At 32.9% G+C, this 25,321-nt stretch overlaps 1 protein-coding gene across 1 annotated transcript in view; it reads right to left on the reverse strand.

Moving 5' to 3' along the window:
- Nucleotides 1-7,506: 7,506 nt before the first annotated feature.
- The window catches only part of LOC100786048 (protein ENHANCED DISEASE RESISTANCE 2), a 49,240-nt gene continuing 31,425 nt past the window's right edge, over nt 7,507-25,321 (reverse strand). The window contains exons 12-21 of the mRNA XM_041009594.1: nt 20,332-20,505; nt 18,438-18,634; nt 18,237-18,303; nt 17,562-17,731; nt 11,758-11,859; nt 11,329-11,376; nt 10,232-10,375; nt 10,051-10,146; nt 9,099-9,200; nt 7,507-7,791 (exon numbers count right to left, since the gene is read on the reverse strand). Coding sequence (XP_040865528.1) covers nt 7,699-7,791; nt 9,099-9,200; nt 10,051-10,146; nt 10,232-10,375; nt 11,329-11,376; nt 11,758-11,859; nt 17,562-17,731; nt 18,237-18,303; nt 18,438-18,634; nt 20,332-20,505 — 1,193 coding nt within the window. The 3' untranslated portion in view covers nt 7,507-7,698. The remainder of the gene's footprint in view (nt 7,792-9,098; nt 9,201-10,050; nt 10,147-10,231; nt 10,376-11,328; nt 11,377-11,757; nt 11,860-17,561; nt 17,732-18,236; nt 18,304-18,437; nt 18,635-20,331; nt 20,506-25,321) is intronic.

Genomic DNA, 25,321 nt, shown 5'->3' on the forward strand with positions numbered 1-25,321 from the left:
AGATTCTTCCTCCAGAAGGCGGTTGCTTCTGGAGGAAGCAACCTGGCTCGCCTGGGCGAGCTGGGTGGCAAGCTCCTCCCCTATTTTGCTGTAAATAGGGGGAGGAATGAAGAGGGAGGGGGTTCAGCCTTCTTGGCACTTCGTATTCTCTTAAAATTGCTGAGGAAAATTGTTTCCGTGAAGAAAATGCAAGCCGATGCGCTTCTGTAACATTTCTGTGGGTAATTACGCGAAGATTTTCAACCGTTCTTCAACATTCATCGTTCGTTCTTCGTTGTCTTCGGTCTTCAACTGGTAAGTACCCCAAAACCGAGCTTTTCAATTCATTCTATGTACCCGTGGTGGTCCCCATTTGTTTCATGTACTTTTATTCTCATTTTCATTTACTTTTCATACCCCCTTTTGACGTGCTTCAGTCATTTATTTAAGTCATTTCTTGCCTAATCAAAAAATAAAATAAATTTCCATCGATCATTTGATTTGTAATATCCGTTAATTTCTGTTAAAATGAATTCCGACCGTTCGATCGTGCCGTAACCACGTTGGAAATCAAAAAGGAGGTAAAATATTAATATAATAATCAAAAATACCTTTTAGTAAAATGAAGCGGAAAAATCAATCGGACGTTTTCTCTTTGGGATTTCTCAATCTTAATCGAATTGACTAATAACTAAAGTGAAACTAAGGCAAAAATCAACTCGCCTAGTCAAGCTCGTCCACAAAAAAGTCACTAAAAAGGGTTTGAAAGTTTATCATCTCAGTTTTCCTTATCAAGTAAATGGATCATTTTTAAGGTCCAACGCCTTAAAATGATCACCTTTCAAGTAAAAAAGAATCGCTTGATTCACTCTTAAGAAAGAACTACGTAGGTCTGATTTCCTCTTCGATAAAGGGTACGTAGGAGCAAGAGCCCTGCTTTTGTCGACCTCAAAAAATAAAAAGAAATAAATTTAAGGTAACACAATTTCACAATTCTAAAAAATAGGATGTTGTCCTTTGAGACAAACGTGAGAGGTGCTAATACCTTCCTCAAACGTAAATACAACTCCCGAACTTAGAATTTTCATTTTGACCGGTTTCCTTCGGTTTTTCCGACATTTTCCATAAATAAACGTTGGTGACGACTCTGTGCATCTTTCCTCCTTTGGAAGACGCACCCGTGAGCCTCGCCTCGCACGCCCGCAAAAGGGCATGTTGCGACAATATCAAATGTTTTCCAATAATTATATCTGCCTCCCTTGCTGATGAGCAAGAGGAGAAGTTGTTATCAGTTCTCAAGAAGCATAAGAAGGCTATAGGCTGGACCCTGGCAGACATTCTTGGTATTAGCCCATCCACATGTATGCATCGAATAAATTTAGAGGATGGGACTAAATCAGTAAGACAGCCACAGAGAAGACTCAACCTGGTGATTCTTGATGTAGTGAAGAAGGTGGTAACGAAGCTTTTGCAAGCTGGAATCATTTATCCTATCTCTGACAGCCAATGGGTGAGTCCCGTCCAAGTAGTCCCGAAGAAAACCAGCCTCACCGTGATAAAAAATGAGAAGGAGGAGTTGATTCCTACTCAGGTGTAGAACAGTTGGATAGTCTGCATCGACTATAGGAGGCTGAACCAGCTTACCAAAAAGGACCATTTTCCCTTACCATTCATTGACTAGATGCTTGAACGCCTGGCAAGTAAATCTCACTACTATTTCCTTGATGGTTTTTCTGGTTATATACAAATCACTATTGCTCTTGAGGATCAGGAAAAGACCACATTCACCTGCCCCTTCGGCACTTTTGCCTATAGGAGGATGTCTTTTACCCTGTGCAATGCCCCTGGTACCTTCCAGCGGTGCATGATCCGTATTTTTAGTGATTTTTTAGAAAATTTCATAGAGGTGTTTATGGATGATTTCATTGTATATGGATCCTCTTTTGATATTTGTTTGGATAGTCTGGAAAAGGTTTTGAATAGATGCACTGAAACTAACCTTGTTCTAAATTTTGAAAAATGTCATTTTATGGTTGAGCAAGGTATAGTTTTAGGCCACATTATTTCCAATAAGGGCATTGAAGTAGATCTTGCAAAAATTTATGTTATTTCACAATTGCCTTACCCCTCTTGCGTGCAAGAGGTGCGTTCTTTTCTTGGTTATGCAGGATTCTACATGCGCTTTATAAGAGATTTTAGCAAAGTAGCCATTCCATTATCCAACTTGTTGCAAAAGGAGGTGGAGTTTGACTTTAATGATAAATGCAAAGAGACTTTTGATTGCTTCAAAAGAGAACTGACTACCACCCCCATCATCCAAGCACCCGACTGGACAGCCCCTTTTGAGCTTATGTGTGATGCATCAAATTATGCATTGGGGGATGTCCTTGCTCAGAAAATTGATAAATTGCCTGGGGTGATATATTATGCTTCTAGGACTTTAGATGTTGCCCAAGCGAATTATACTACTACTGAGAAAAAGCTACTAGCCATAGTTTTTGCTCTTGATAACTTTCGTTCTTATTTGCTTGGTACTCGCATTATTGTTTATACTGACCATGCAGCTCTAAAGTACTTGTTGAAGAAGGCTGATTCAAAGCCTAGATTGATCCGATGGATGCTCTGGCTCCAAGATTTTGACTTGGAGATCCGTGATAGGAGTGGAGCACAAAATTTAGTTGCTGATCATTTGAGTCGGATCGAACGTGTGTCTGATGAGGATTCACCCATTCGGGATGATTTCCCGAATGATCATTTGTATATACTATATAGTATTTCTGATTCTTTTTCTACTCCCTGGTTTGCTAACATTGTCAATTATTTAGTTGCTTCTGTTTTTCCTCCCTTAGCATCTAAAGCTCAAAAAGATGAAATTAAAAGTGATGCTAAGAATTTTATTTGGGAGGATCCCTACTTATGGAAATTGTGCAATGACCAGGTCATTAGACAATGCATTCCAGCTCATGAGACTGACTCAGTCTTGTGGTTCTGTCATTCTTTCGCACCGGGAGGTCATCTGGGTGTTCAAAGGACAACTCAAAAAGTGCTTGACTGTGGCTTTTATTGGCCCACCATCTTTAAAGATGCGTGGAAGATTTGTAGCACTTGTGAGCAGTGTCAGAGAGCAGGAAGTGCACTTACATGGCGACAACAAATGCCTCAGCAACCTATGCTATTATGTGAGGTGTTTGATGTTTGGGGCATAGATTTCATGGGCCTTTTTCCTGTCTCTTTTGGTTATGTTTACATTCTCCTTGCAATTGATTATGTTTCAAAATGGGTGGAAACCAAGCCCACTAGAACTAATGATGCTAAGGTTGTTGCAGATTTTGTTAGATCTAATCTATTTTGCAAGTTTGGAGTACCTAAAGCAATCGTTAGTGATCAAGGAACCCATTTTTGCAACAAATCAATGCATGCCTTGCTTAAAAAGTATGGGGTTGTACACAAGGTATCCACACCATACCTCCCCCAAACCAATGGACAGGCAAAAATTTCTAATAGGGAGATCAAGAGAATTTTAGAGAAGATTGTGCAGCCAAGTAGGAAAGATTGGAGTACCAGGCTTGATGATGCTCTTTCGGCACATCGGACTACCTACAAAGCACCCATAGGAATGTCTCCTTATCGGGTTGTCTTTGGAAAGGCATGTCATCTTCCAGTGGAGATTGAGCACAAAGCATATTGGGCAGTGAAGACCTGCAACTTCTCTATGGATCAAGCTGGTGAGGAAAGAAAGTTGCAACTGAGTGACATAGATGAGATCCGCCTAGAAGCGTACAAGAATGCCAAGTTCTACAAAGAAAAGACCAAGAAGTTCCATGATATCATGATAATTAAGAAGGACTTCATGGTTGGGCAAAAAGTGTTATTGTATAATTCTAGGCTTGGACTCATGAGTGGTAAGTTGAGGTCTAAGTGGATTGGTCCTTTTGTTGTTACTAATGTTTTTCCTTATGGTACAGTTGAGATCAAAAGCGACTCCACAAACAAGAGCTTCAAGGTCAATGGACACTGACTTAAGCCATTCCTCACAAACCCTTCTTTAGTGGATGTAGTGGTGGAAGAGACTTCCTTACTCCACCCTACTCTTCCTCCACCATGACTTAGGGTGTTTTTCTTTTCCTATCTCCTTCTTTACTTTTATTACATTTGTCCGATTCTATTTGATGGTTTAATTGCTTTTAATCTTTTACTTGTGCTACATTGAGGACAATGTGTTGTTTAAGTATGGGGGGGAGTGTTCTTTGGTTTGGCTAGTTTTGTTAGTTTTGTTAATTTTGTTAGTTGTGTTAAATTTGTTAATTTTGTTAGTTTTGTTGGGTTTCTAGTTTAATATTTTAGGACAATTCTGTTTGCATGTACAACTTTCCATATTTTTCTTTGAATTATAGGATATGTTCAAGTAATGGGTAATTGTTTTGAAAATAAAAGTCGCTTGACATTTTGTGATTTGAAGTCCTTGTTTTTCCTCTACATGTCATGATAGTTTTGAAAGCTCAATTTGGAAGTGATAAGTTTACCTTTGTGAGAATTTGAGCCATCATCATAATCATTTGGTGTGTTTTGCCCCATTGATTGCTTGCACAATAGCCTTGGCTAGATTCTTGTTGATGCTTCCTAATTCACATGCATATTTGGAAATGATTTAGGCAATTTTGTTCTAATAAACCTCTAGCCAAATGGACTTACCTTGAATTAATCCCTTTGATAGCCCTTTGAGCCTATGTTTCCCTTTCTTTGTTTTTAAGCTCATTACAAGTGAAAGACCATGATCTCACCTTAACCTTAAGGAATTTTGGAGCTTTGGAATTGTTTTGGGAATAAGTGTGGGGGGTTTTGTTGGATAACATATTTCGTTGGCTATGCTTCATGATGTATTTTGGGCCATACTTGATGTACATTGTATACTAGTTAAATGTTGGACATGCTGAATGATATGCTATTTCTCAAATGCTATAGTGCAAAAAAATAAATTAGTTGAATCAATTCGAGAAAAAGAAAAAGAAAGCAATAAAGTTGAGTGTATAATATCTTAAATGGAAAAAGAATGATGAGACTCTTGGCTCTACTCTTTGCGTTTAAATTTTATCTTTTGGTTTTCTTATTTTTTCTTAATATGCACTTATTCCCCATTGCTCCTCTATTCCTTTGGGATTTAGCTACTTATTCCATATTTTTCCCTACCTTGTCCTTGGCCCCATTACAACATTAAAAGACCTTTTGATCCTCATGTGCTTGCGTTTATGGGTTGATTGTCAATTTTAGAATCTTGCCAAGTTTATGTGGTGTTGGTTTTCATGGGTGCTTTGAGGGTAAATAGTAGCCTAGACACTTGAGAGATAGAGTGTATATCTTGTGAGGCTTTATCACTTTTCATTCTTGAGCTGATAAACTATTTTGCCATGATTGGGTTGCTTGGATGATTTTCACAAATGTCTTGACTCTTTGGATCTCTTCATGTTTGATGTTACCCATTTTTTTCATTCCTTGAGATTCATTGAGAAATATGTAATTGTTGTTGTGTCTGTTTGTTTCTCTTTAGTGTCTCTGAATTTGTCCCTTGCTTTGTTTTTTTTATTTTTCCCAGGAGTGCAAAAGACTAAGTGTGAGGGGATTTGATGTGTCATCATTTTCTCATATTTCTTAACCCTTTTTGTTACCATTTTAATTACTAACTAGCCTTAATTGTCAAATTAATTATGCAGCTTTATCATTTGGGCCTACTGGATTAATTTTGTGTTTTTAATTTAATTTCAGGAGAATTATAAGCAATTGGGCTTGAATCCAGAATTGGGCTTAGGCTTGAATCCAAAATTAGGTTTGGACTTGAAGAAAGCAGACTATTTTAGTCAATCAAATTTTACCTTATCTAGATTTTATCTTATCTAGATATTATTCAAATTTGATCTCATCTAAATATTATTTCATCTAGATCTTATCTTATCTTATCTAGATTTTATTTTATTTATAAGCTTGGATTTAAAACAAATTTGTAAGCTTTGGGGCTGAAAACTATATAACAGCACCAAGGTTCAAGTTTAGGCTCTCTTCTCTCTCTCTCTCTCTCTCTCTCTCTCTCTCTCTCTCTCTCTCTCTTTTGTTTTAGTTTTACAGTGCTACTCTCAATTCGTTTTAGTCTCTTTTTCGTTTTTGAAGAGTAATTCTAGTTTTCTTCGTTTTCTACTGATTAATGGAAGGCTAAGTCTCCAGCGTTGTTTTCTCTTGAGGATCAAACACAACTCTCTTTGAGGTTCTATTATTACTATTAAATTCTGATCAGTTTTTCCTCTTCACCAATTACTCTGTATTTGTTGCTATTAATCCATTCATGCTTAGTGCTTGATTAATTGCCTCTACGCTTAAATTTACGTTCATGCTTAATGATTGTTCATGATTAATTGGGGTATGTGTTGCTTAATCACATAATGAATGCCTTATGTTAAATTTCGCTTAGTAATTTAATTTAGGGGTGGGATTAAGTGGTTGAACTGATAAAGGATAATTTCTCGTAACCTAGGATAAGAGACTTGCTTGTGAATCAAGGGAAACAACGTGTTTAAATTTTAATTTTTTTTTTCCCCGCTGTTTAATTTAACAAAAACAAACAACCCCCCCCCCCCCCCAATTCGTTACTGTTTTATTACTATTTGTTAAGAATGTTTGGTTGACCATTGCTCGTTGGGAGAAGACCTAGGATCACTTCCTAGATACTACATTTTTAATGTTTATTTGATTCGGGTACGGCCTCGATCAGCCATGCTTATGATCTTTAGGTGGAGGGGTGCCAACATAGTTGGGATGTCTTCATCCTATTTTGAAGCATAGTCACTACGGCCTTTATATTAAAAAAAACATAGTTGGGATATTAATTAATCTCTTACCTTAAATAAAAAAATGATTTTTTAATGTTATTAACTTATACATTAGTTGAAACTAAATTGTTAAATGATATAAAAAAAAGATACTAGACACCAAATGTAGTAAATGAATTTAGCTTTAGCCCATTCCATACATAGAATCTCAAAGCTCCACAAGACAAAAAATCTATTTTTTTATACTAACTAAAACTTATTTTTCTTATGAGAATTGAGTCAAGCGGCTAATTAACATCCCTTTCCTATATATAACATTCACAATTTTTGTGTAACAAAATAATTTTACATTTATTTTAAATTTAACATCAATTCACTATAGCATAATATATAATTAATGGCTCAAGTAAAATCAAATACTATCCTTATTGTATGTTTGTTGTTTTTCTCATGTTTTGATCTTAAAATCAATTATTTTATGTTTTGTTTTTCTTTGCAAGGAAATACTCAACTAATATATTATTTGTAGATATAGTTAAGTGACTCTTACAATGTTAAGAGTGTTTGAACATTGCAAAAAAATTGTTGGGTGGGGCAATCTCAATTCTCAAGTGTGAATCCATTTTACATTCAAAGATTGTGAGAAAACTCATAAGAGGTGAACCAAAAAATTAGAATAAATATATAAAAATTAATCAAATCAAGGGGTTAGTAAATTATCGAGGGGACCAAACTTGAATATGTGGGAGACACTAAGGAGAAAAGAAAACCAAAAATAGTTGTATGCTTGAACAGAAAATTCACCATACTATCATTTCTGATTTGAGTCTTTTGTGTAACTATAAACATTTGAGCCAAATAAAAGATAAGAACCAAATTATTTAATACTTTGTGACTAGACACCTCAAGCCTCCAGTGGTACAGCAGATTCAAGTTTTAAGCGGTTTAATCTGACAGTTCCAAGTAAGTACTCCGGCAGCTCTCCTTCTTCTTTTGCCTACAAATATGCCATCAAAAAATATTTGGATTATGTGAGGAGGTTGATGAATCAAAGTTTAGTTTATTCATTCGTTATTATTGCCCACACTCCATTACCATGTAATAGATGTGGACATACTTTAATACAAGGAATCAAATACGCCTACTCTGTGTGGCCATTCTTTCTGATGATATTTACTTAATGATTCTCAGCTAAAATAACTTATGAAACAAAAAGTATGGACACAAAAAATTTAAAATGCTAGTTTCATAATTTGACTTTTGGAAAAGAGATATGACTATTGTTAATACTGATAAAAGAATATCTTAGATTTGGAAACAATTTTCATAAAATTCTTATTCTATTGGGAGTTTATTATTAATACATCAACATATGCTCGACACCTTCCCTATTAGTCATTCATATTTGAGAAAATAGTTGATGCACTGACAGTGTAAAATATTTTTATATAGTCATCCAATCACAACTCACCATGTATCATAAGTTTGTTGACTTTTACAATAACCACCTTAAAAGTCATATCAACGGTGATTTGTGATTAGTTGACAATATAAAATAATTTTAAATATTCAATGCATCACCATTAAACTCTTCATATTTTTCCATTATTTTATTTTTCTTTCCCACCTCTTTGTTTTTTCCCTAATATGTCATTAATGATATATATGTATGTTGTAAAAGGGGTCTATTATCTTCTTATAAATCATGAGTAGGATGCCTGTAGTATGTACATTATTTTTTATATATAATAATATTATAGACATTAGAATTCCCACCAAATACAAGAGCTAAAAAGACCAGAAATATAGATGTGTGTGATAGATGGCATATTTAACACATGCTAAATATGTAAATAGTTATTACTAGAAATTAGCGATGTAGTTACTACAATTTAGGTATTTGATTTATTCTTATGTATTTATGATTTTTTTTTGTACCTTAATATGTGATTATAAATAAGACTCATGTAAACATATATCATGCTACTCAAACATATTCGGATACTCTATAGCTTGAATATGCAACAAAGTTGTGTAATCTCTGCACATATCAATGATCTATACTCCATTTGGAAACCATGAGTAGGGGGACAAAAAGATGTCACATTACACAATCTTATCCCATAAAAAATGTATAGATAAACATCTTTGACCCTAGATCATATGAGAATCCCTTTCCCTAGAAGATACACCAAAGAAGAAATCACATAATTGCACATTCTCCATAAAATCACAAGTCTACTTGAAATGAGCATGGGAAAAAAGGATAGTTTGTCCATAACATTATGACCAAAAGGAACATACCTCTATCAAAATTGCAAGGTCAACAACTAGGCTTGTGACATATCCTAGAACAAGGCCAATGACACTCCTTGCTACAGAGGATGATCCAATATCTACATCTATCTGCATAACACAGAAATTGTAATCAAAGTGGAATCCACTAGAAATTATGACAATGGCAGATAAGTTAAAGGTAAATTGAAGTTCAATTCCATGACCAATTAGCATATTATTGCATGCACACATGATTTAAACAATGTTTAATTAGGAATCTTCAACAATTGGCAAGCTGCAAATTCAAACTTATGTAAAAAGTAAATGGTAAGGTTCCAAGAGTAAGAGCCATTAGTTGATTGAAAGTGAGACTTGAAATTTGCAAAGAAAATCATAGAAAGTTTGGTACACTAAACCACCATTAAAACTATGTTGTATTGTAGTGTAGTTTAACACCACTATTATCATAGTTAGTTTCCCTAAAGGGAGTGTATAGGGTACATGACTCACATATCTATAATTATTTTCAAATGATAAACTAACATGGATGTTAGCTTTCACGAAGAGTGAAAACGTGAAGAGTTGTGTTACTACTATTGTATAATTTAGTCATATAGAAAAAAAAAATGGAATTGAGTAAAGGATATTGTGAAGTGAGTAGTTTTATGGTTAGAAAGACCATTCATGTTCATCTATGTCTTTATTAATTCAATAAATAAGGACTATGTTTAGCACACAATTCTCAAATTAACTCTGATAAATTATTTAAGTATGGAGAGATGTGCAGTATAAGTTTCAACCGAAAAATTGCACAAGAATTTGATGGGCAAATATGAACCAAAGAATATCATTGAAAAATTCAATACTCTAAATCTCAAACTAATACCAAAGAATATATTCTATACACATAAAGGTAGAAAGTTTAAAATTTGTGCATAATATTAGAATTTTACTCCTTGACTTGCTACTTTAACTTTACCTCAAAAAAATTATCTTGTTTAAAGTATTTACAAGTGACAGCTTTCCCTAGTAGGCAAGCTTTTGTTCCTACAGCTCGCTTGACCATCCAATATCCCTACATCCGTTGAAAACCATTGGTTGCTCAATGCTATACAAAATAAATAAAAAAGGCATATGAATCATCTTAAAGAATCACACACCTCAACTATGCTTGGAATTAATTTGAATCTTGAGTCCCGAAACATGTCATTTCCATCCAAAAACTTAGCCAATAAAGAATCTTTATTTACAGGTCTGTCAGATGCATAATATAGGACCAAGCTGTAGTTTGGTTTAGCTGGAACCTAAGATTAATGGCCAAAATAAAAATATAACTTGATAAACAGATCCATCACTATAAGCATAAAACAAATTTTCCGTTTGCATTAATTTTTATGTACATAATTACATATATTCATGTATACAAAGATCTCTTTAGCTATTGCAATTTGACATTGTTGAGCAACACCTGAGATTGACTAAGAAAAAGTTGAACATATAAAATATTCATAATTTTAACTGAAAAAATTACATCTACAGTTAAAACCATATATTTATGCTTCCTACAGTATTCAATAAGTCAGCCAAGCTTCCAACATTTGTTTCTTGGTCACAGTGAGGAGCATTCATCAATGCACATTTTTAAAATCTACTTTTGTTTTTTGTTAGAGATTTGCAACAAATAACATGCCTTTGCATGGTTCATACTATTTATAAGCAAAAGATTATTTGGTAAACTAAAGAACCAGAAAACCAAAAATCATAAGTTGTAAAGCCGTGGTCCAACAAAAATTTATCATGAACATGCTTCTTTCTTGGGATTATCTCACAGTGTGAAGGTCTAGATGGGAATGAATGTATTCCAACCTAACACATTACAATGAGTGGGCCTACAATGATATAGAGAGACCTAGATGAAGGATGTATAATGAAGATGCACAAGGTAATCAATCCTCCTCCCTTACATTTTCTCCCTCCATTTTGTATCTTACCTTTCTTTTATTGCAATTAGGGGGTAACATACTAACTATTAAAAAATTTAACTAACAGAGGATGGTTTGCTTGGCTCTTTGGGACTTGTCCTTATTTCTTTTAAAATATTTCCCTAGTTAGTTCCTAATTCAGCTATGTTGTGATTCCATTTTAAAAGGACACATGATGCCAAAGACCAAAGGATGGTTTTGTGATGCTAACACATTTATTAAACTTCACATCATGGTAAAACATGCATGAAAAACAATGCCAATAATATTGTTACCTGTAGATTGAGTACGAAGACAAATGGGAGATTTTTCCCTGCTTCAGACTGCATTTAGAAAGGAAGGATTATGTAGTGTAATAACTTTTATATAAAACAATTAAGAATCTCAAAATATTGGAATATACAAATGGCATGCTAAGCCATATGGTTGACCTTACACATAATTGTAAAAGGCATGAAATAAACCAAAGTTAAGCTCACAGAACCAAACTAAGGAATGGATATAGTTCCATATTAGAAGAGACACTAATAAGGAAATTAATTCCCATAAAGTCTAATGAGAAATTTAAAAGCTTGAGTTGATTAATGGCTTTGAGAAAATCTTAAATCAATCTCTCTAATCCAAATTGATAATTGACAAACCTTAATTCATAACAATCTACATGAATTAAAAGAATATAAAAAATCTTACAGTATCAATTTTACCTGAACCAAACTTCTATGGTGTAGTGCAATTCTGTCTATAGATTTGTCGACTTTTAACCAATCAACTGCTATGAGCTTGAGAAGAGGGTCACCTCCAATTACCTGCATGAGATATATCATATGATATCCATGACATTTAGCCAAAAAAAATAATAATATATAACGCCCTTTGTCATCACTTTTTCCATAGATTAAGATATAAAGATTTAGTTCTTTCAAATATTGGTGTTTGAATTACCAATATGCCTAAAATGTTATAATTTTTAATCATCGAAAAAAAATTAAGGGACAAACCAAAATTTGATGCTTTACTAATGCTATACTTTGTTAGAGATAGAGGGAGCAACATGAAGACTTAAGCTTGGAGCTTGAAGTTTGAAGAATTTTTGTCTTTTACATGCTCAACTCTTGAGTGGTATTTATATTGATTGTTATATTGAATGTTGAATCTTAGTCCATATCATATCTTTTGTGCATCATGCCTTATTATGAGTGAGGGAGAATAAAATTTCTAAAGATAAAAAATTTCTTCAGAAGGAAAAACTCTCTTTTTTAATCGATTACAGCCTTATTGTAATCAATTACACAAGTTATCTTAAGCTTGTAGAATTATGTCTCATATTGGTTTAACCAATTATAGTCTTATCATAATCGATTACACAATTGTTTTTGAGATAATGACTGATTTATTCAAGAGTCTCTACTTTAATCGATTACCATGTCATATAATCGATTACTTCCCTTTCTATAAGTGTTTCAGAAGTGAACAAGAACACTTTAATTGATTACTTTGAGTATCTAATTGATTACATTGTTCTTATGTTCTTTCCAATTTTTGAGAAGAACAATTTAATCGATTAAAATGATAATCTAATCGATTACATCATTGAATTGATTGATTACCTTGTAGATTTAATTGATTACAGCCAGTTATAGTTGTTTTCTCTATAAATAACCAACTTGTGCTATCTCTAACAACACAACATTTTGATCTTTTGAAGAGCTTGGATCACTTGTTGTTATTAGTTAAAGAAAGAAGAGAAGAAAAGTGCTTAGAAACAGTAACTCACAACTTCAAATCTTTTGATTGTGATAAGTGAGTTGTGTTACTTTCTTGAGTTCAAGAAGCCACCTTATTCAGTCAAGCAAGGTTTTGTGGAAAGGATTGATCAGGTTGTATCTATCTTTGACTCCAGTTTTCCGTGTATGGTTTTACCCATGACTTATTTGTGCATGAATTCTGAAAGCAAGCTAGAATAGGTGTTTCTAGTTTGGGCTAAGGGTAGGTTTCTCTTAGGCTCTTATTCACAGAGGACCCTTGTGTTGGGTGCCTAAGTCTCCTTTTTTTGGGTAGGAATCTATTCATATAAAGGATGAACATTTTTCTTTTTGGCAAAAGAGAATGCAAATCTTTATTCAATCAAATGATCCCGTGCATGGAATACCATTGTTAAAGGTCCTTTTATACCAACTAAAGAAGTGAATGGTGAATTGGTACCTAAAGAATGGGATGAGTTGAAAGATGATAAAAAAGCTAAAAACATCTTAACTTTTGGTTTATCTTTTGATGAATTCTTTCATACTTCAAGGTGGAAAAGTGCAAAGGAAATTCGAAATAAGCTTGAAGTCACTCATGAAGGCATAGTGGATGTGAGAAGAGCAAGAAAGCACACTCTTGTATCCGAATATGAAGCGTTCTGAATTAAGAATGGATAAACCAAAGATTCACTCATATTGTGAATCATCTCCTTGGTCTGGGAAAATGTTTGAAGATGATGAGCTGAACATCAAGATCCTCAATAGTCTAACAAGAACTTGGGAATCAAAGATTACAACAATCAAGGAATCCAAGGACTTAGCTACAATATATGATGATGGAAGCTCTCATCAGTAAATTGCTTGCATATGAACATGAAATGATTCAACAATCTCATGTAGAAGAAATAGAAAAGAAAAGAAAAGGAATTCCACTCAAAGTTAACTCCTCAAAGGAAGATTACAAGGACAGTTCCAACAGTGAGGAAAAGGCAGAGAATTTCAACCTAATGGTAAAGAAGTTTGGAAAATTTCTCAAGTCCAAAGACAAAAAATTCTCTAAATCCTCCATGAAAATTGAGAACAACAACAACAACAACTTCACATGCTTCAAATGTGGTAACTAAGGTCGCATCAAATTTGAATGTCCTATCTACCTAAGAAAACAAGTTGGTGAAAAGAAAGGAAAGAAGGACAGAAAACAAAAGAAAGCCTACACAGCGTGGGAAGATAATGCATCTACATCCTTCGACTCTTCTAGTGATGAAGAAGTAGCAAATGTATGCTTAATGGGAAAGTCAATGGATGACTCATCAACCATTGAAGAAACTAAGGTAAATCCTAAACTTGAAGAAGTTTTGGAAGCATTTAATGAAATACATGAAGAAGCTCAAAGGCTTGTTGTGTTAAACAAAAAGCTAAAAAGCAATCTAAAATTACATCTCACTAAATTGGCTTCAACACAGAGTGAGCTGGATAAATTAAAGCAAGAAAATGAGAAAGTTTTTTCAAGCTATAAAGCCCCTAGTTGTGATAGTACCTTTACTTCTTTTAACATGGATGATTACAAGTCTTTGCAAATTGAATTTGAAAATCTCAAAAAGGATCACTATGCTGAACTTATGAAGTTGCAAACTGAGCTTTCCTGTCTTAAAGATCGTTTTAGAAAACTAAACAAAGGAAAGAATGATCTCAATCACATGCTCAGTGTGCAAAAGCATACTACTAATAAGACTGGTTTAGGGTATAATAAGCAAACTACCTTTTCCAAGAAAACTGAGTTTGTATCCTCAAAAGAAGAACATAGTGCATTCTAAGAAAAATTTAAAGACCTGTCATTATTGCATGAAAAGAGGACATACATCATATAAATGCTATGTTAGGAGATTTGATGTTCCTAGAGGAAAATGTATTTGAATTACAAAAGATTTATTTGTGAAAATTAACCCCATTGGACCCAACTTAAATTAGGTACCACCTCTCTATCATTGATTTTGTCTTGTAGGTGTGCCTAAAAGCAAGGGACTCACTATGGTACTTGGATAGTTGCTCTAGGCACATGACGGGTGACAAGTTCAAACTCACTAACTTTATCTCAAAAGAAGGAGGATATGTTATTTTTAGAGACAACAATAAAGGGAAAATTATAAGAGAAGGAAATATTGGAAATCAGTACAAAACACAGATAAAGAATGTTCTATATGATGATGGACTAAAGCATAACCTCAAGAGCATTAATCAACCATGTGACAAAGGCTTCAAAATTGATTTCAACAAGAATTGTTGTCTTATTAGTAAAGCTATGTCTGGTGAGATTGTCCATATTGGCAAAAGGATATGTAATATCTATATGTTAAACATTGAACATGCATCATTTAGTTAGAAAAGACTTAGTAATTTGTCTTCCAAAACTCAAGTTTGAAAAAAATAAATTGTGTGAAGCTTGTCAAAAAGGGAAGCAAGTTAAAATATCTTTTCAAATTAAAAACATTGTTTCTACCTCAAAACCCCTTGAACTACTTCACATTGATTTATTTGGTCCCTATAGAACAATGAGTTTGGGTGGTAATTACTATGGCTTAGTTATAGTAGATGATTACTCAAGGTTCACATGGACTTTGTTTTTGAAAACCAAAAATGAAGCTTTTGATGCTTTTCGCAAACTTGCCAAGGTTATTCAAAAGGAAAAAGGTCCCGACGTTGTTTCACTTAGAAGTAATCATCAAGCTGAATTTCAAAATAAGTCTTTTGAAAACTTTTGCGAAGAAAATAGAATTCACAACAATTTTTCTGCTCCAAGAACACCCCAACAAAATGGTGTTGTGGAGAGGAAAAATAGATCCCTTGAAGAACGTGCATGAAACCTTCTAAATGATACAAAGTTACCTAAGTACTTTTGGGCTGACACTATACATACTATTTGCTACACTTTGAACATAGTACTTATTACACCTATTTTAAAGAAAGCTCCTTATGAACTATATAAAGGAAGAAAACCAAATATATCTCACCTAAGATTTTTTGGTTGCAAATGTTTTGTTTAAAACAACGGTAAAGAGTCTTGGTAAATTTGATGCAAAGGCCGATGAGACTATTTTTCTTGGTTACTCATTGCATAGTAAAGCATAGTGAGTATTCAATAGGAAAACTCTAAGTGTGGAAGAATCTGTTCATATAGACTGGAAAAGGATCTATATGGATTGAAACAAGCACCAAGGTCATGGTATGATAGATTGAGCAGTTTTCTAATTGAGTAATCTTTCACTAGAGACCAATTTGACAAAACATTGTTTATTAAGAAAGTAAATAGTGAGTTGTTAATTGTTCAAACATTATTAATTATTCATAAGGAAAAACTATTTTTTTTTCAGTCGATTGCAGCCTTATCCTTATCGTAATCGATTACACAAGTTGTCTTGAGCTTGCACAGATACATTTTTTATCAGTTTAATCAATTACAGCCTTATTATAATCGATTACACAATTATTTTTGAGACATTGATTGATTTATTCAAGAGTCTCTACTTTAATCGACTACAATGTGATATAATCGATTTCTTTAGGTATCTATTCTATTACATTGTTCTTGAGTTGTTTCCAGTTTTTGGGAAGAACACTTTAATGGATTAAAAAGATAATCTAATCGATTACATCATTCAATTAATCGATCACATTATAGATTTAATCGATTACAGGAAATTATAATTATTTTCTCTATAAATAACCACCTTGTGTTCTCTCTAACAACACAACATTTTGAGCTTTTGAAGAGCTTGGATCACGTGTTGTTATTAGTTAAAGAAAGAAGAGAATAAAGTGCTTAGAAAAAAGTAACTCATAACTTAAAATCTTTTGATGGTGAAGATATTTTGTGATAAGTGAGTTGTATTACTTTCTTGAGTTCAAGAAGCCACCTTATTCAGTCAAGCAAGGTTTTGCAGAAAGGATTGATCAGGTTGTGTCTATCTTTGACTCTAGTTTTCATGTATGGTTTTACACATCTCTTGTTTGTGCATGAGTTTTTGAAAGCATGCTAGAATAAGTGTTTCTAGTTTGGGCTAAGGGTAGGTTTCTCTTAGGCTCTTATTCACAGAGGACCCTAGTGTTGGGTGCCTAAGTCCCTTTTTCTGGGATGGGAACTGAGATTGCTTTTGATTGCTTGTAAGAATTCTATATACATAGTGAAAATCTAATTTGAGTTTGGATTAGATAACTGGATTAGCTTCTCTAGTGATAGAGAGTGAACCAGTATAAAAAGATTGTGTATTTCTTCTGTTGATCTTATCTTTCTTTCTCATTCTAGTCTTAATCAGTTTACTAAAGATTCAAGAAAATATCTTTTCGGAAGAAAGAACTTTAACAATGATCTTGTGTAAAGGGTTGATTGATTAAGTTTGGTTTATGAAAGTTTTGTGAGACGATCCGTACAAAAGATGTTTTTGCAACTCTGGTTTTAAAAGTTTACTTTGTTTCGAAAACCAATTCACCCAGCCCCTTCTTGGTTTGTGAGTACCATCACCTTTTTCATACTTAAATTTGATAAAAAAAATCACTAACTAAATGTTTATCACCCTTTTATTTTATACTATAGTAAGTTCACTCACAAATCTCACTCCAAAGAATTAAAACACTTATTGATTTGAATATATCACAAGTCTTCAAATCTGTTGGTATCATCATCATTATCATTTGTTTAGGAAGGCAAACCACACCATAATCATGTCCCATGATTCCAACATATACTCAATGAATTTAAATGGTTAACTCACCTTAGAATTATCTTTTAGATAGTTCTTTCCTCTAATCATAAATCCTTCACCACTAGGAGAAGTCCAACAATTTGTGTCATTCTCATCAACACCTTTGCACAAAGAGCCGAACTTGCCACTCACATCAATTGTAATAGAACTTGCATCGGGATCTAATTCTTTGCTTAGACCTATAGTTGCAAGCAGAATTACTAAGTATTCTAGATTAAAAGTCTGAATGGTAAAAAGAATAAAAAGAGAATTGAGAAATTAAAAAGCTCAAGTAACTTCAATACTCCTAATTAAAATTCAAGTATCTCTTAATCTAGCTTTTTTTTTCTTTTTCTCAAGAGAATAGCCACTAGACAAGTAATTAGATGATAAAGATCTTTGTACCAAAAATGCAAGAAATAAACACCAAAAGAAGAACACAATATAAAATGAAGGAGACTCCAACATATATACGAAATTAGTAGCATGTAATAGCTAGTATTATTAGATGTGTTGCCTCCTATTTGATTTTTTTTTATTATTTGTTTTGCAGGAATCAAATATACATATTAACTTTAATTTTGATGTTAAAACAAAGCATGTTGTATTTCAGAATTGGATAATGTAAATAAAAAGAATTGTACGTAGAAAGCTAAACTGCCCTTAAGCCCTATCCTTTACAAATAACAAGAAACAAAGGTTGACCTGTAGTTCGCTTCAAAGCTAATGTTGTCATGGCCCAAGAAACATTCTTTAGTTTGACTTTATGCCCCTAACAAATTGGATAAGGTATTAATTTATATAACTTAACAAAAGAAGTACCTTTTCTTTGTTCCAAACCTGCCACACAATAATATCCATTTCTAATTAAAACTTGTAGTTGATAAGTATATTGAAGAAGGAAACCTGATCTAGTTCCTTATCCTCTTCACTTTCTTCATCAGATGATAATGACTCAGCAGAAATTGCATCATAAAACTCATCTTGGATTTCTGCATCTACAAATTCAGGGTTGGGCATAGAAGCATTGGAGATTTGGGAATGGATAGTAGTTGCATATTGTTGGAGGAGTGCCGGATTGGCTACAATATATTCCTTTAGACCTATCATTATACATCACATCAATAGTACATACAAACAAGTAACATTCATAATTTCTTTTGTGCTTTTGAGAGGGACAAAAATTTAAATAAGTTTTAATTTGTTCTTTCCATAAATCCCTACTTCCTTATTTGTTACGATTTAATTATTTATACATATTTATATTATTATCTTGATTTGGAAGTTCTGTATTTACATTATTTTATCCCAATATAATTGTGATTTATTGGTTCAATAGTTCTATAGAAAAATCCAAAGTTGAGAGCTAATCTCTCGAGTTATTTTTGCAACATATTCTGATTCTCAAGTTGGCACTAAAGCCTGGATTTTTTGTAGGCTTGAGAAAATGCATGAAATTGTTGGGTAACCCACTAACCCCCATTAGTACTTGGTTACAATGTTGTCTAAAGGATTTCCTGAATGTGCATTACTCGCACATATGATGCTTTATTTATAATCAAATAAAGACAACTAAGACTACAATTAAGGATACAAAAAATAAAAGAAATCCCAAAGTTGTAGACATGGAAACTTTATATATATCCCTATTTATATAATAAAAGTGTATCTTTAATACTCCCCATCAGGGTAGATCATATATGTCAAAAACCAAGCTTTTTACAAATGTAGTCAACACAAGATCCCTTGAGAGATTTACTAAATATGTTTGTCAATTGCTCATTGGAGCTGATAAAGTAGAGGTGATTTCTTCTTGGAGCACTTTCTCTCTTACATAATGACACTATTTATATGTGTTTAGTCCATTCATAAAAGACTAAATTTGAAGCAATTTGGAAAGTGGCTTAATTGTCACAAATAAGTTTAAAAGAGAAGGCTCATTGTGCATGGAGATATACACTGATGCTAATTGTCCAAGGTTAATAACAAATAAAAGATCCGCTTCCAGCCATTGTGCAAGGAGATATACACTGCTTCTCAGTGTGAATCTAGTAACATGTAGGAGTAAGAAGCATAATGTAGTTGCTCGATCTAGTGCAGAAACTAAGTTTGAATTTATATGAAGAATTATGGATGAAAATTATTCTTGATGATCTCGAAAGTCAAATATAAGGGTACTATGAAATTGTTTTGTGATAATAATTTAGCTATCAACATTGCTCATAACCCAATCAAGCATGACAGAATACAACACATACAGATTGGCAAACACTTCATCAAAAAGAAGTTGGATAGCAACCTTACAGTTACCAGACATATATACCTACATGGCCTCAAGTAGTAATTGTCTTCACAAAGGGACTTCTTAATGCAAGATTCCAAAGATCTAATTAGAAAGTTAGGAATGGTTCATATTCATTTGTTAACTCGAGAGGGCATATTATAAATATCAGAGATATTTAGCAGGTTGTTTACCCTATGAAAAAGAGATTTGTGAATATACAAATATACAATTAATATTTAGCAGGTTCTTCTCCTTTCACGAGTGGTACTAAAAAACTCAAATATGCTCCTAAAGTGTTTGTTAATTTACCCAAACTTATCCTTTTAAATTCCATCCTAAATAAAATATAAAGCTTTTTCTCCATCCCCCAAGTTTCACCATTTTTATGATATTATGTCAAAAAGTTTCTCCTATATCTATGAATAGCTTATATCTCATACTTTTCATAGATTGAATTTGTTAACGATTTTAAAGCTTAGATTGATACAAGATGGAAAAAAAGTTCAATTACTTGACCTGCCACTTGGCACAACAATGCATAAGGGATGCTCTTCTCAAATTTTGTGCATTGTTGGTTGTTCTTCCATCGATACCATGATTGAGAGTGTATCTCTAAAGTATGGGTCACTAAACATCTTGGTCTATTTGATCCCATTGGCGTGTTCAAATTTCTTATTTCCCATGTAGATGCTGCAACCACAACAAAGTACATTTGAAGTTAAAATTAATCAATGGACATAAAGAAGTCAATAGTAATATTTTCTTATGCTTTTTCTTCTAATGAGTTTAAAAAAAGTTGTGAATTTAGAGGAAGATTTAATATTTTATCAAAATCACTTGTTGAAGTATTGGATTCGAATCAAACAAGCACACTAAACATTTTCAAGGTAGTAAGAATATCAATTGATGTTTCTATTTTCCTAAACTATATAGAGTCTTATTAGGGAAGAACAAGGTAGTTAAATGGATTGTAAAAGTGTTAAAGAACATCTAAAACATTTAAAGTAAACATAAATCATAACCTTTGGCCTTAAAAATTATTCATGATGTATTAAGTGTAAGAAAATGAGCAAGTAAATGTATGAATAAGAAGCAAAGTATCTATCTGTGTAATGATACTTAGCAATTAATCCTAATATTTTAGACACCCCAATGACACCATGTTTTTGTCTCTATCTCTCTGTTATTGTCACATCAAATACTTATTATATCTATCACTTTCATCTTTTTTTTCTTTCTCTCACTAGGTATAAAATAACGCATGGGGTATCAAAGAAACATTTATCTAGCTTTTAATACTTGTAGTTGATATTATTTCTTTTTGTTTTTTTGGATAAAGACAAAGTCTAAAGGATCAGCTATCTTTCTGAAGAAAGAAAACCAGTGCAATAGAGAACAAATAAAAAAACAAAAAGAAGTAAAACTATAATGTCCTTAACATATTAGTAAGACTAAAAATAATCATGTTCTTTATACAAAGTGGAAGCCAAAAGCCTAATCTTATTGCCAAGAAGCTTTGAGGAAAAAAGTTCTCTTAATGGTGTTAGAGATTATACTCCAATCAAATGCATCAATGTGTAGCACAACTTACACATAACCACAACAACAAAAGCAGCTTATTTCCTTCTACCAAATCCCACAACTTGTGAACAAAAATTGTTCCAACCAAGCATAATCATATAATTCATTCACTTCATCATAGAACCGCGAATTGGTTCGTGTGTAGCAATTCATGGTTTGTTTACATCTTGGGTCACCAAAATTTGTCGTTGAATTCATGAAGAAGATGAACTAAAAAATAAAATAGAATACAAGCCAGAACATTAGAACTTAGAACCACTAACAATGAAACAAATTGTTCAAGAAGTCAGAAAACAGAAATAGAACAAGCGAAACAAAAGGAGTAATTTGCCTTTGCAATCCAAAGACATAAGATAAGAAAAGAAAGGTGAGAAAAAAGATATAAAAGAATAACTAATAAATTAGAAGATGGAAAAAGGAAAAGTTGGAAGGTTTTTTTTCTTCTCTTAGGTGCAATTTTGATCTCTCTCTCTCTCTTATTTTAGTCCTCACATTTTAGAAAATTCATAATTTTACTATAATCTTCAATTTTAAGTGTATTTTATTTTTTTTATTTTGGTCCAATTGAGCCTTAAATTTAAGACATTTATTTAAGGTATTGTCAAGAAATAATTTAATTGATTTAAATGTAAAAAAACATATACGTAAAATTTAGAATTCGACCAAAATTATAAATTTTCTAAAATATGAAGACTAAAATTGGGGGAAAAATAGAAAACAAAAATCACAAATAAAAAATTAAAAAGAAATTAAAAATTACACTTTAAATATTTAATTTGTGATAAACCAATGCTGTTTTGACTTTTGAGAGGTGTTTTGTTGTCTGTTGATTTCTAACAATTATTCACTTATTTCAATAAAATAGAGTGCTTTGAATTCAGGTTTTTTCTCCTTCTATCACTTTTCTTGCAAGAAGTGACATAGTTAACTGAAATTTCAATTTTAGGGTAAACTATCTCTTTAGTCCCTATTTTTTTTTAAATTTATATTTTTAGTTCCTAAACTTTTTATATATGTTTTAAGTCCCTTAATTTTTTTTTTCATTCTTACTTTTAGTCAATTAGTTTCTATTTTATTCTTACTTTTAATCCTTTCAAAGGAATAAAATGAAGGATGTAAAAACAAGTTAAGGGACTAAAAACAAATAAAAAAGTTCTGGGATTAAAAACAAAATTTTGAAGGACTGAAAAGATAGTATACCTTTAATTTTAAAAATATAAAATTACTTATAGCAATAAGTTGTTTTATATTTGAAGAAAGTAAAAAAAAGGTAGATTAAAGTGTATACTTTATTATTTTATTTGTCATAATTATGATTCACTTTAGGATGGACAAATTAAAATCCTTATTTTTTTTAATTCTCTCTTAAATCTCATTCACGATTTGTATCGAGTACAGTACTATTTTTACTACTTATACTTTAATAATAATCTAATTCAATATTTTGAGCACTTGTACCACATATAATGTATTGCAACTTATGTGACTATGGTTTCAAGGACATAAGCACACCCAACACATTACAAAAATTTCAAAGAACGAATTCAATAAAGAAACATCTATAAAAAATGGAAAAAAAGTTGGAAAATTGATTATGAGAACACTCCAACTAACAGACATATATGGGTGGAAATATCCTAACATTACTTATGAACTTGCAACATGTCAATGGTACCAATTAAACATTATTTTCCAAAAGGAGATAACTTTAAAGGAAGTTAGGGTTTGCATGAAAAGAATGGAAGGTAAAATTTGCATGAAAGCTTCAAAAAAGATAAAAAGACTAAAACGTTTATGTAGGTTAGTAGGACAAAAAGTAGTGTTGAGTCTGGCTGTGCTCAAGTCACATTGAATTGTACCAAACAATTATATCCCTAAGGTTTTGATGCTAACAAACTATAAATTTTATGTACTGATCTTTTGTGCTTAAGTTACAAATTGTTTTATCTCTATGAGATACAGGCAAACAAGCATGAATAGAAAAGCACTGGACGATAGGCAATGTCCTAGTCACTAGACAATATTGTTTCTGCATCCAGCCCTGAGAAGACAAGAGCTTTAGCACTTGGCTCGCAATGCAAAATCAATGGAACAATTACTCAATTCTCAAATAATCACAAGAAAGTGACTTCCACAGACTCAGTAAGCAACTCGTGCTTTATCGCACAAAAGGGAAGATTCAAAATCTTTTGTCTTGATATTCTTAATTCCTTTTGCCTTATGTTGTTAATATTTCTTTCAATCTGTACGCTCAAAGTCATCTCTAAGCACTAGGCGACACTGGCAAAATGTACTCTAAAGACATGCTGCAAGAAACCCTCGTCGCCCCACTCTCTCTCTCTCTCTGCACAGTAGTAACCTCATGTCAAGCGCCAAAGCTATTAAACAATGACTAGCTGGGATCTCTCAATAGATCAAAGCTCTAAAGTCTCAATAGATCAAGTCTCTAAAGTCTCTAAAGTCTCAAACCCTCGTTGCCTAATGTTGTTAATCCACTGGACGACAGAAACTTGAGCGATTTGAATTAATCTTAGCATTGCTAAGTTAAAGAGTTTCATAGTATTCAAGCTTATTGTGTAAACACTCATTGAGTGATTAGATTACCTTTTCTATCATACAGGAGTGGCTTTGTAACAAAGAATACTTGGGTCCTAATCTCAAGATGAAATTAAGTGTAGTGTCAGCAGTGACCTAAAGTGTACTTGTTGTAGCCAGAAGTGGCATAGAGAATAGTTGGTTGTAATCAAAGATTTTATTAGTGGAAACCTTCAAGGTTTGAAGGAGAACTAGACGTAACTCAAGAGTTGGGGTGAACCAATATAAAACCTTTTTGTTTTCATTATTGCTTCTATATAACTTGTTATTTTATTTAAGTCACTTCTACACTATCATATCCAAGTTTTGCAAACTGGTTTGCCAAGCACAAATCTACTTTGAATCCTTTGAGGTAAAATGCAACAAGTTGAGCCTTCTAACTCGTAAGAATGAACTCTTCAGCATGAAAGAGGGAGAAGATATCCAAACCATGTTTAGACGCTTCAAAACCATTCTGAATATGCTTCGCTCCCTAGGTAGACATTATCAAAATTATGATCACATTGATAAAATCTTACGAAGTTTATCTAGAAAGTGGAGACCACTGGTTACAACCTTAAGAGCCATCAAGAATCTTGACTCAATGACTCTTGAAGAGCTTGTCAAAATCCTTAAAGTTCATAAGCAAGACCTTGCTCAAGATAACGGAATAAAGAAAGGGAAATCACTATCAAAAACCAAAATGCAACCATGCATCCAAGGAGTCATCGTCCAAAGCCTTTGTCGTGAATAATGCTTCAGAAGAAGAATCTAATGATGATGACTCTGATGAAGAAGATGATGAACAAAGTTTGATCACAAGAAAAATCAGAAAGATATGGTGAAACAAGAACCCCTCCAGGTTCAACAAATCATCCAAAAGATCCTTCCACAAGAAAGAGAAAAGTTCAAATCTACTATAAGTACAAGAAACTAGGGCACTTCATGTCGAAATGTCCTAACCTTGCAAAGCCAAAAGATAAGAAAAAGAAATTCTTCAAGTCCAAAAAGAGGAGCCTCATGAGCACTTGGGGAGACTTCGACGATTCCTCGTCCAATGAGGATAGTGAGGAAGAAGCCAACCTATGTCTAATAGCTGATGCGTCCACCAGTAAAGCAAAATCAGCATTGGACGTGAGTTTAGACAATGAGGACTCTCAGCCCAAGGATACTTTCAACTCTGATGGTGAAGAGGTAATATTTGAATCTAGAGAAGACTTAATTAAAGGATACAATCAACTCTTATTTGCCTCTGCTTGCGTCACTAAAGCTTATAGAAAATTAAATAAACATTTTCAACATCTTGAAAAAGAGCATGAGGATCTCAGGAAAGCTCATAAAGTTCACTTAG

The sequence above is a fragment of the Glycine max genome, chromosome 15 (assembly GCF_000004515.6).
Source record: "Glycine max cultivar Williams 82 chromosome 15, Glycine_max_v4.0, whole genome shotgun sequence".
In the NCBI taxonomy this organism is placed as follows: domain Eukaryota; kingdom Viridiplantae; phylum Streptophyta; class Magnoliopsida; order Fabales; family Fabaceae; genus Glycine; species Glycine max.